The 12,855-nt window shown below is 39.0% G+C and overlaps 1 protein-coding gene across 13 annotated transcripts in view; it reads right to left on the bottom strand.

The window, feature by feature from the left end:
• The window catches only part of BIN1 (bridging integrator 1), a 91,471-nt gene extending 90,938 nt beyond the window's left edge, over positions 1 to 533 (bottom strand). For 4 of the 13 annotated variants that reach the window (XM_079311622.1, XM_079311617.1, XM_079311624.1 and 1 more), the window contains exon 1: positions 325 to 533. In XM_079311622.1, the coding sequence (XP_079167748.1) occupies positions 325 to 408 (84 nt within the window). In that variant the 5' untranslated portion in view covers positions 409 to 533. The remainder of the gene's footprint in view (positions 1 to 324) is intronic. The other 9 variants (XM_079311623.1, XM_079311630.1, XM_079311625.1 and 6 more) reach the window with 9 other exon arrangements.
• Between the last annotated feature and the right edge of the window lie 12,322 nt (positions 534 to 12,855).

Here is a 12,855-nt window from a genome sequence, read left to right as displayed (position 1 = left end):
CAACCTAAATGCCACAAGAGGAAGGTCTCCTCCTGTTGAGACAATGAGCATCTGCGGATCCACCGCAAGCGTGCGGCTTGCGCTGCGCGCTCCCCGCCGCTGCCGATGCCATGTTTCCGCGGGCGGGCGGTGAACCCTCGCCGCTCCAGCAGGGATCCTGGCACGCTCAGGATGCGAAGGGGCCCCGGTTCCGCAGGCGGGGAAGGCAGTGCCACCCGCCGCAAGCGCCCACTGCATCCCTGCTCCGGGCAGCGCTGTCATCCCCGGTACCCGCGTCCCCCGCTCCCAGCCCCGCATCCCGGGGATGCCGCCCTTCTCCCCTACCTTCTCCTGCGCCCGGGTCAGCTTCTTCTGCACGTTGCTGGCGATTTTCCCGGCCGTGACCCCCTTGCTGCCCAGCTCGGCCATCTTGCCTCCTGTTTTTAACGGGCTGCGAGCGGCGGAGCGGCAGGAAGGGGGGGAAAACCCGGCGGGCAGCGATGGCCCCGGCCGTCACCGCCGCTCCCGCCTCCGGCCGCCTTTTAAAGCGATACTGCTGCCTTACAGGGACAGCGCTGGGGGCCGGTTTTGGACCGATTCCCCCCACCCTGCCTGCCTGTCCCCCCCGCCGCCTGTCCCGGATGAAGGCAGCAGGGTGGGAAAGTCTGGGAAGCAGCGCAAGGGGTTTTTCTTAGGTGGTGGAATGAGTTTGCTGTCGCTTTTCATCACAGCAAAACGACGCTCTTGTTTTAAGAAATCTCTACCACTAATTCTTATCTCTGATTGTCCAAATTTATAGGGCAAAGATACTTCTCAAATTACTCCTCGATCTTCACAAAGGGGAAATTGAATTCCTTAAGAGAGGGTACGTGGAAATTAATCAAACCCCTGACTTTAAAAGGTAACGTGAAATTTCACTAGATTCCATCTTTTAATCATAAATTATTAAGGTTGGGAAAGACCTTCAGGTAGCTGAGTCCAACCATCACCCCAGCATCACTGTATTCACCACTAAACCACATCCCCAAGTGCCACATTCCCCCACCCTTTGAACACTTCCAGGAATGGTGATTTCACCATTTCCCTGGGCTGCATATTCCAACACCTGACCACTCTTTCAGTGAAGAAACTTTTCCCAATATCCAATCTAAACCTCCCACAGCACATCCCGAAGCCAGTTCTTCTAGTTCTGTCACTGGTTACCCGAGAAAGGAGAAGGACCCCACCTTGCTACAATCTCCTTTCAGGTCAGTACAGAGAGTGATGAGGTCTCCTCCTTTTCTCCAGGCTGAATCCTCCCAGCTCCCTCAGCTGTTCCTCATGAGACTCGTGCTCCAGACCTTTCACCATCCTTGCTACCCCTCTGTGGGCACACTACAGCACCTCAAGTGTAATTCCTGAACTGAGCAGCCACTGAACTGGACACAGGATTTGGGGTGTGGCCTCACCAGTGCCAGGTACAGGGAGGTGATCACTGCCCTGGTCTTGGTGGCCACACTGGTTCCATTTCTGATGCCATTAGCCACCATGCCATTGGCCCTCCTGGCCACCTGGCTCTGGTTTTGCTTTGCTGGATCTACTGGGCAAATACCTTTTGCGAAACTTTATTCCTTTACATGTCAGGACAAAGTTCTGCTTCCTGGCATACAGGAAACCACCTCAGCACTGTTATTCACATCCTAACACTCAGCCCCAAGCTTCCGTCAGCACCACACACCGGGGCTTGGGGCAGTGCTGGGGAAGCTTCCTTCCTTCCTATCCTGCTTCTGCATTCTATCTGCATCCCAGTTCTTTGTGGGAGCTTGGGACTATGTGCACTCAGTACCCACTTCAGTACCAACCAATCCAGTGCAGAAAACTGAGATATATAACAAACTGGTGTTTACCTTTGTTTAAGATGGAAACACCTGTTTTAGTTAAACAATGGTAGCAAAACCTTGCTGTGTCCCTGGGCCATTGCACAATCATTACTTTTCCAGATGAAGACTGTTATCTCCAGTTCCACACACACAGGGAATAGTGTAACACACACTACTGCAATGTAAAGCAGCAGATGAATGTTGAAGGTGATAACTTAAGAGAGCTAGGCTAGTCATATGTCATTTATTGTTTCCCACTTCTGCTTAAGTACTATTTCTGTTCATTCAGAATAGAAAATAAAAATAAAAACAATTAAACAATTATCTTCCCAGAACCTTTAGAAACTGTGGGCAGAGAACATGTCAACGCATCTTTGTAGGGATTCATGAGACAGTGCCTGTGCATTCTTTGCCTGTTTTGACGATGGTTTTTTTTAATGACAAAACCTTCATTCAGAATCCAGTTTAAATCCATGGTATACATCAATTATATTTGCAGACATAAAGTTCCCATTTAATAAAATACTAGGCCGTGTGTTTCAATTGTGTATGAGAAAAGTGCAGTGACACAGGACATACTCAGTATGTGAGTACCCATTATGCCAATCTGTATTGCAAACTTCAAATTTACTCTTTTCCTTCCTAGCTTTACATTTAGTATTCATCTATCTGTATGATTAGTATTTCATACTAATTAAGTATTTGTTTTCTGTAGTATTTGTCCTTTCAATGCATCTAATTTTTTTCCATAATTTCATCCTTACTAGTTACATTCATATTACCTTTCTTCTTGGGTATCATCTATAATTTTTCCCGTACTCCCACCTCCCCCACCTTTTAAGGTTGAAAGATCCACATGTGGTTAAACATTTGTAACATCAAATGTAAAAGAGCAGATGTTTCAGGGGCAGAACACATTCCTCTCCACCCTACCTCATATATTTGCTTCTCCTGCTTAGGTTTTTTCTTCAGTAGAACTGGTTTTGAGGGGATTTTTGTCTGATTACGTCCTTTCAAGTGAAAAGCAAATGATTGCAGCACATGAGCTGAGAAGAGAGTCCACAGCAAACATCAGACAATCTGAAACAAAAGCAGCCAGACACACATGTTCACCACAATGAAAAATGATGACAAACTGTGTACACTTTAAAAGCTGGGATTAACAGCAAGTATCCACCTCTCAGCATGAGTCATTTCCCAGTTATTTCTGTGCTTGATTGGATCAGCACCAAAGCTGCAAAGCATTTGCTGGGCTCCAGGTGTGTTGCAAAAGGTACTCCCCTGGTGTGACCCTGGTATTGAGAGTGGCCATGCAGCTGAATGACCATCTAAGCCATTTCAGACAGGTAATACAGGCAGGGTGTTGCTTTGTGAGCAAGAGAGGCTTCAGTCTCTCATCTATCCACCATTGTTCTGATCTTGAGCTTACTGTGTTTTACAAGGTTATAACTGTAAATAATTTCAGTTGGACTGCAGTGCAGTTATGTACATGCTACCAACTTAGTTCTTTTATATTTGTGTATGCATTGTGGCATCATGAGACAGAGATGTCAAGCCTTTTGGAAGTCATTAGTGATAGATTCTGCACATGAAATAAATCAAGCTTAATGCTTATGAGTGTGTCCTGCAATGAGATTAAGTTCAAAGTGTGCATATTTCTCTAGACTGTTCTAACACTGGACCCTAGAACACTTAATTTCACTCAACTGTAACCAGCTAAACATATTTAATTTAAGCTGAGTCACCTTGGCTCCTTTTATAGTCAAAAGAGAGAAATCCCTACCTCCAAAGCTGATAAAAGGTAAACCAGAAACAGCTCCCTTCCCCCCTTAGCTACAGAGGGAGATTAGCTGAATAGCTTAAATAGCTAAAGTTAAGAAAGCCAGATGGGTTATGAAACCCACCTGTAGTCCATCTCCCTGGTGACAGGATGACTCATTTCCACAGTTCAGAGGGAAGAAGCAAATCTGTCAAACACCCTAGCACAAACAGGCATATTTAATATGTCCATTCCCACCACTGCTTTTTATGGCTTTTTTAATTGATTAATACTCTAGTCAACAATAACTATGTTAGGGCTCAGCCCTGTAAGTGCATTTCAGTTCTCAGTTGTCTCATTAAAGGGAGATGAACTGTTCACCTGTTTACAATTAAACATATGCTTAAATGCTCACTGGCTTGGAGTCTATTATTTTGTAGCTTAGGTACAATTTATTCCCTTCATTGTACAAATTGTTGTTCCAGCTCTTTTTTTCATTATTATTAGTACTCCTGTTTTGCCAGTTTTGTCCATCTGGGAGCAGGATGTTTTCTTCATGATTAGTAATTTAAATTCGTATAAAAATTTATTTTTCAAAGCATGATTTCAGCAATATATCCATTAATTTATTATTTTTTCTGATTTTAGTCATAGTTTGTGTGTTTAAAATTACAAACTGTGCTAAGCAAAAACTTCCCTACTACTGATGGCAAAATCTTTCATAATGTAATTCATTTAAATAAGATTATTCTAAAATTACAGCAGTCGTAGTTACTACCATTCACAGAGCTAGAATTATGTTCCACTGACAAAGAAGATTAAAACCCAGTTGAATTGATTTTTGTTTCTTTTCAGCAAGGAGTTCTGATTTTAAGTGTATAATTACAGTTTTTAGAAAATAGTTAGTAGAGTTCAGTTAATTAAATGTTTGTGGAAAATACAAATATATCATTGTTTAATTCTCTAAATTCTTATATTTATACTAAACAGTATTTGCAGTAAACTATTTGAAGAACTCTAAAGCCCTTTACCCCAAGTACTCACATAATGCAAAATGGGTCTATTTCAATCACAATTCCTTGTAGCATTCAAAGCTGAAGTTCAGGTATTAAACACCCTGGTTGTTTGGATCTGTGGTTTTGTTCTAACTCTGGCTGTAACACTACAGGTCAGTTGGCTTCACTCCCTGCCAGCACCTCTCTCTTGCTTCAGTGATGTCAGCTGAAGGGCAAAACTTAATTCAGTAAATCCAACATCTTGAAAACAACAAATCGCACTAAATATATTGTGTAGCAAAATCTAATAATGTTCTAACTCCAACCTTGCCCACCTTTTTATTTCCATTGCAGATCATGCATTCTTCTGGCACAGCATTCCAGAAGAGCTTGAACCTGATAACATTGTCAAGGATAATTTGGTTATCAGTTTCTCCTTTATCTAGTTTGCCTTAGAATTCCTTTCTGATTGACTGTATTATCCTGCAAACTCTCCCTTTGTTCTCTCACAGAAAGGTGCAGGGAAGAATCAGGAAGTTTCTGCCATAAAAATAATAGACAAGAACTTGCTGATTACGTGTTCTGTTCCTTTAAAACATGAACAACCTGAAAGAACTTTGATTCTAAAAGTATCCAAAGGTGTTTTCTCTCACACCTCTCCTGAACGCTAATTTCCTGTTGAATCTCTCCATTGCCTTTTATGAGAAAAAAGATTATATCCAAATTACTTTTCTCATGCTCCAAACACACAAAAAACCCCACCAAAAAAACTAGTACTCTAGCACTGGGAAGGCTCCAAGGCTGAGAGCTTTTCCTACCTAGTCCAGACTCACCTGTTCAGAAACAGGGAGAGGCAGGAAGTTAAATGGCATTAAAACTTTGTCTCGTGTCTCACTGAAGACTGTCCCACAGCTGCCAGCTTGCTTCAATTCTAGGGAATTATGTGGTGTTCATGATGTGTCTTACTGGGACCTCCAAACTTTCGCAGATTTTTCACAAATTTGAAATTCAGATCATATTTCTTTTCCATCCACATACCTGTTTGGGTGCTTGATATACTCACATGTAGCTATTTTTTGCTCTGCCTGTGTGGATTTAGCCATCACAAAGTGATCTTTGGCCCTGAATTTGTGGCAGATTAGCTACCCTTCACTATTAAATGAAGTGAGTAAAGAATGGCAATGGTCTGTAAGCTTTGCACAAATATATTTCCAAGAATCTTATCAAAATTTCTGTGTATCCTATTGTGCAAGAAAAGAAGGGATTTGGCAAATATGAAGTAATTTTGTTTTTACTTTTTTCATTATCATCAATCAGCCAGGAACAGGCAAGTGAATCATGTGCATCCTTTGGAAAATATTCTGAGAATTCTGGAAGCCTTCAGCTATTTATTAAAATATCTAAAAGATCAGAAATAATCATATACTCAAATGGACAGGCCAGTTTATCTCCATCTATAGCTACAGTAGAACACATGGCTAGACTGGTGGAATCACACAAAGGACATTATATCACCAGGATACCATATCAACAGCACAAACTGGCACTGAAAGCAGGAGGTATTTGATATTTTCTATCAAACATACATCCAGCAAGGTTCCACACTTGTGACAGCCATGCCAGATGGATTATGTAATGGTAACAGTTGTCCCACTTGCAATGTCTTCCTCCTTGCTTCCCTTTACCAAGAGACTCATTTTATTTCCTTGGCAACGAAATAGAGTGACTTATTCACTGCACATTACTTACAAGAGCCATCTCTCCTTCAATTACTGTAAGTTGCTATCAATTCAGACCTTTTCAGTTTGCAAAATTACCCAACTCTTTACTTTTGAGGTTTGGAATTTGATTTTTCAGAAAGTAAGGATGGAAACTTTCCAGTCTGGGCAAATTCTGTTTTTCTGCACATACCTAATAAAACATTGGATATAATTTATTCATACAATATATTGTATTTAATAATTACTGAAATTTATAATAATATTTTCCTAGACATGGATCAGGACTGAAGAAAATACAACTCAGAAAACTGCAAAAAAAGTATTCTTACCTGTAACAACTCAGCCTTTTCCAGAGCTCTATCTACTCTTTAAAAAGCTTTCATAAAAATTCAACAAAAAACAGTGAAAGCCTCAAATAGTTAGAATTAGTTAGAATTGATATATTTCTCTTCCCAAATTATATGAGATTTTAGTGTATCATTCAGTGCTGTGATATGTTCAAGAATCCCTGCCAAATTTAGCAAAGAACATTCATGGTCCTAAAGCAAGCATTCTCTACAGTTAATGAGTCAAAGCCATGTGGGTAGAGATATCAGGGTCATCAGCATGGTAGAGGAATAAACATAAATTTCAAGCTGAATTTCTGCTTTGTTTCCAAACTGTATTTTGAAACAAGGCAACGCTACCAGATAAATGAATCAACTGTAGTAAATTGTGAAAATTTTTCTTAACATGTCACTGCACAAGTGATGGAAATACATGTTATTTGTACTAGTGTACTCTGAAAGCCAAAGCACAAGTCTGGAAATGTTGCAGCATCTGAGCATCTTTACTAGGAATTTTTCAATACAGGGTGTTCCCTCAAAACCCCACCTTTTGGAATCACATGAATAGGTGTCTAGACAGGGAAAAAAGTCAAAATCTGAATCACAAATAGTGAAAACCAGAGAAGGGCAGGGAAATAAGCCATCACTTCAACATTTTCATTTATTTTAAGGAATTCACAGCCTTGAGTCACAAGCTAAGGAAAAACAAAACATGACACTTTTCTCTTGGACATGGAGGTAAAGATAAATTTATTATATATATTGCAGAAATGTGCTGATTGTAAAACTTGTAAAGCTTCCAGAAACCAGTAGCAAATAGAAACCCAAAAGGCAACTATTAACAGAGAACAGTATTTTTGGTCTACACAACAGCAGTGAGCTACATCACAGCAAAACAAAGCAAACTGCCTGGATAAGAATAATCTTGCACAGCATTATCCTCTGGCTGTATGTGTCCTGTCAGATCTTCTGAGATTCTAGATTTAAAACAACCAACCAAATAAGCAAAAATATCCCTTCCTAGAAGGCCAACATGATTCAGATTTACTAAGACTTACATAGTAAACATCATAAAGGCAAGCAACCCTACATTCCCTAGGCAGAGCAACAATAGGTACAATCCACTTGCAAATCCTACCAATACCACACCAATTTATAGCCTCATAAAGGTGTGGTATTCCTAGAAACTACACAGTTCTTTCCTGCTGAAATTATACCTTTCCATTCTATTTAGAAATTATCTTGCCATTAATTAAATATTTCCTGGAGATATTTAATTATCTTATCCCATCCATTATCAAAGCAAACAAGTCTTCATTTTCTTATATAATATAAATGGAAATACACACAATTTGTGCTTTATACTGTATAGGACGAAACAGTGCCCTAGACATGTTTTGATAAAGTTGATCAGATCAGTTATGCTCTTTTTATAAAACAATATTTTACAGGTTCCTGGTTTTATGTAATGCTAGAGGCAGTTTTTTAGATACTAGTCCCACATTATCTTGCAATTAGAGGTTGCTATTTGTCCCACAGGAATGTCCAGCTGATCACAAAGAATTTATTGACTCACTGCTGTCTTTGATGCATTTCTCTTGGCCCCTTGGTTACAACCAGTAGTCAATAAAAACACCAATCACAATCACAAAAACCAATCAAAGAAAGTATCTTGTAGCTAGCAGTTCTTAACCTTTTACGAATTGCCATCCCCTTAAAAAATACTTCAAAGAACATTAAAGCATGACAAGCCTTCCTTGTTTTAGTCCTTCCTTATGGATTCTGGAGAAATAAATAATGGATTCTCATTGCTCCCTGGTGCTGACACTAAACATACCTCTTTTCAGTCAAATTGTTCAACATTAAACTTCCAAATTTTAGATGTCAAGTACGTGATGATATCAAAAAAAGAGAATGCTTCCATTTTTTGCCTAAAGACATCTAAAAATTATGAACTCTGTTCTCCTCTTTTTTTTCTTATTATTATGCAAATAAGTGATAGTCATAGAAATAAAGCAAAGGCCTAGGAAGATTTTCTCCTCTGGAAAGCAGCCAATCCAGTGGAAACACCTGAGGACCCTGACCTAACCCTGCATCTGGGAATTCACTGTATTTTTTTTTGTAATTTAATTAGTTTTAGTTTTACATGAATTGCACAATTGATACATCATCACTTATCATGGCAGAAACTCATTAGTAGCCCACTATTTTCTGTTCCAGTAGAAAAAGGACAATGTGCTATTTTTAATTATTTTCTAGCCAAATAACAGTGTAAATTTTTTTTGGTCTTGCCTATAGTATTGTGTGGTGAAATGCCAACATCAAAAATAATAATTAAAGTATTTAATACCAAATTATACATCAACACAATTGCAGTCATTGCAAGTAATACTCTTGTATTCCAGTGAGACCCAGAACTGTGACAGATCAAAACATTCATCTCTACCTCTGCATTGCCAATGAAACTTTGTCAATCAAGATGACCCAGACCCAGAAGATGCAGAAAGAGGAATTAAACACAATGAAGCTGTTCAGTGTGGGCCTAAAATTTACAGCCTTGAAAACATACAAACATTAGAGACATTTGCTCTGACAGAGCAGTGTGGCTGTATCAGATCTTTCCTGCCTCGATTTAATCTGACATAGCCAGTGGATGGGTAAGTGTAGATTCCCTGAAGAGGTGATGATTGATCTCTGCATCACAGGAGGAGTTAGAAAGCTTTGCCAATTGAGATTTGTGTCTCAGAAATCTGCAAAGTTGGGATGTTTTGTAACCATTTTTAAAATACAATGTAGGATAGAGATGAGACAAATGGCTGCCCACACTTTCTGGAGCTGATGTCTATTTATATTGCAAAACTAAGCTGACTAGCAACCAGTGAATGATTATTTCTTGGATGAATTTGGTGCCTTCATTCTCTATGAAAAGAAATGCATATTATTTCATACAACTTCATCTGAAAATAATGTTTGATAGAGTTATCATGATTACTAGGCATTAATTATTTATGAATTTGTGACCATAAAAGAAGAATCTATAAATGTGATAGTGAAATACTGATTACCTTTTCAGTGGTATCTTCTTAGATGAAGATTTTTAGTCAAGTCCTTCCAGATATGTGTAACTGATTTTCTGCATACTTTTCTGATTTTCTAATCAACTAGACTTGATGCTTCCTTTTTTTATATCTGGGATGAGACTGTCTCTGCATTACTTGGGAATCTTCAAGCAAATTCAAGTGTTCACCCCTATCTGCATAAAGAAGATGAAGAGCTTCACAAGTTGAGCTGCTGAAAGTAAGAAAGGCTTGTCTAAATGTTTCTTATCCTGTACTTAATTGTGGCAGCAAACACTCTCTTCCAGTAGTTTATCCCTTAAACCCTTCTTTCCAAAATCCCTGACTCCAGCCTTCCTTTTGTCTGAGTAAAGTTTACACTTCAATGTAATTGTTTCCCAACTAGATAAACATTTGGCAGTAAAACACCTGTGTTTCAAACATTGCCCAGTAAATGGTGTCAGGTCATCTCTTGTTTACTGCAATTTTTACTGCAATAGTGTCTGAAACACAAATAACGCCCTCAATTATTTCCTGTCTCCTTCACTCTTATCTCACCTAGACTGTGATCTCTTCAGAGTAAGAACTGGCTTTATTTTGAATTTTGCATAACAGAGTTTCAAAGCTCAATGATTAACAAACTGTTAAAAGATAAATCTCAGCAGGAGCCATGCAGGACTGCAAAGGCTGGATTTTCTCAAACAAAACTCTTCCCATATGAAACTTTGGACATACTGCACTTTTTAACACGTGCAAATTCCCATTTTGAGCAAGGATATGCAAAAGATGAAGACAAATTGAAAATGTTTACATGTACAGTCCTTGTCAAACAAGTGTAACCAAACTGCTCTATCTTTAACAAGCCATAATAATACATTGGTCTTAGCTATATATATATATTTCTCTATAGATACATAATCACAGAGTTTCACTTAGGAATACTATAAAGGCAGCACCACCTAGTGTACAGAAATCATAGTGTAGTATTTTCAGTGGTTTCCAGAAGAAAATCCTATTGGAAACATAGGAGAAACTCAGATGAAATTATTTTTTAAATACCCACATGACATTTACATGTTTTGGGATTTTTTTTTGGTTTTTTTTCCAGCAAGAACATAAATAAATATTTGCAAGCTCTTAGCATATATAAATATATATACTTATTTTCTGTTGTAAGTACATTTGAAAGAGGAAAAGGGAAGTGAACATGTGCATTAATGACACCAGATAAAATATTTTTATTTTTATTGTAAATATATATATATTATATACTTTTTAAATATTAGGTACCAAAATAATTACTTCTCACACCTTTCCATCAAACTTTATTATTTACTACTGCATGGGTAAGGTTTAAATTAAAACCTACACAGGAATAAGAAATAATTAGCAACTTTGGACTGCTTCCCAAATATTCTCCTATCATAGACAGGCAGAGAAATTATGAAAGAAAAGCCTCATAAAATCAGGCCTGCTATGGTAAATTAAAGTTAGCCTGTCACTTCTGAGTGCAATTTGCAAGTTCCCATGTGAAAACAATCTGGGTATGAAAGGTTCATTAACACAACAGCCTATTCCTGGGTGCAAAAGAAGTGCATTTATGTAAACAATAAGGTTTGTCCCATGAGAACCCACAAAAGAAAAACGTAATACTTGAACCTTAGCACACACAAAATCACCTTCTGACCAATAAATGAAGTAGTAAGAGAGCTAATAGCCAATTAGAGTCAAACATGAGGTCTGTAAAAATTGTATAAAAATGCTTTATGTGAATAAAGAAGGGACTTTTCCTGCAGGAAGAAAATGGAGTCTCAGCTGATTTGTTACAACATTTTCCAACACATATTTACTTCATTTATCTTACTTCAATGAAAATAGTGCATTTCAGAGGTGCTCTCTTCACAAAAATCAGAAGGGTCCAATGTGTAAGACCAGTTGTCCTCCCCAGTGATGGTATTGGCATATGTGCTTACATCTGTGCTCAGTAGCTGTACAGCTCTGGGACTATCACTTGGTAGCATTTAAAATCAACCTACCATCTGCTTTTCACCCGCCCCTGTAAATCCTCTATTGACACTTCAGGAGGTGAAAAACCCTCCAATGTATCTGCCACTGTGGGAGCCTGCCAGTGCAAGCTAACATTGGTCTGAGCACTGTGAATCAGTGGTTTGTTACTGCCCTTCCAAGTCTTGCACTGGCTAAGTTTGGCATTACCAAAGATATAAATCTCTAGTAATTATACAAAATTATATGATAGCATGTGTTAAAGTTATAAACACTATGGGACAACATAGCACAGGAAGGAAAAACCTCAGGGATCAAACTGAGTGGCCTTTTTTTTTATATATACAGTGCAAATAGTACACATCAGGCACCCAAACTACTCCTGCCTCATCCCTTTTCCCTCAGCCTGCCCATCCTCTGTGCAGTCCTCAGCTCACCTCTCCAGTTCCTGAGCTTGCACCCCATGTGACATTTGGTGTAGCCACAAAGAATCCCCTCGGTGTGGCTTTCCCCTCCTCGCTTCCCAGTCCTGAGTACCAGCACTGCTCTCCTGTTCCTAGTTCCAAACAAACCCCCAGTGCCTCCTTCTCTCATGTTCACAGCTGCCAGGCATCCTACTCTCCTTATCACAGCCACCTCACTGCTGGGGGATTCAAGAATCTTCTAAATTTCATTCACCACTGGCATACAATGTTGCTGGCGTTGAGACTAATTTCACCACTGACCTCATTGATTCCTGCCTACAAGAGAGTGGAAGAACAGAGAACAAACTGAGTAATTGTAGTTAAACACTGTATGGAATTCTTGTTAACATGCTTTATCACCTCATGGTTGGGGATTTTTTTTTTCCAGTCTTTCCCATGTCTCACAGTGACTTTTTTTCTAAACTTATTCTCCTGATAGTTTGAAACTTCCCACACCAGCTTATTTATTCATTGTTACAGGTGATACTTGTTTTAAACAGGCATTGTCCTTTACCTTAAGGAGGAAAGAGCTTAACCTGAAAGTATTTGAAGAGGAGATTTATTTCCTCTTACAATATTTACTTTTCTAAACTAATTACTTGAACTTTTTGAGGATAAATTTGGTCTCTTGCAGACATGCCTATCTCCCCTATCTATTACCTAATCCAATTGGAAGGAGCAAAATCAACTCA

Source organism: Erithacus rubecula (genome assembly GCF_903797595.1).
Source record: "Erithacus rubecula genome assembly, chromosome: 8".
Taxonomy (NCBI): domain Eukaryota; kingdom Metazoa; phylum Chordata; class Aves; order Passeriformes; family Muscicapidae; genus Erithacus; species Erithacus rubecula.
This window is presented reverse-complemented; position numbering and strand designations above follow the sequence as displayed.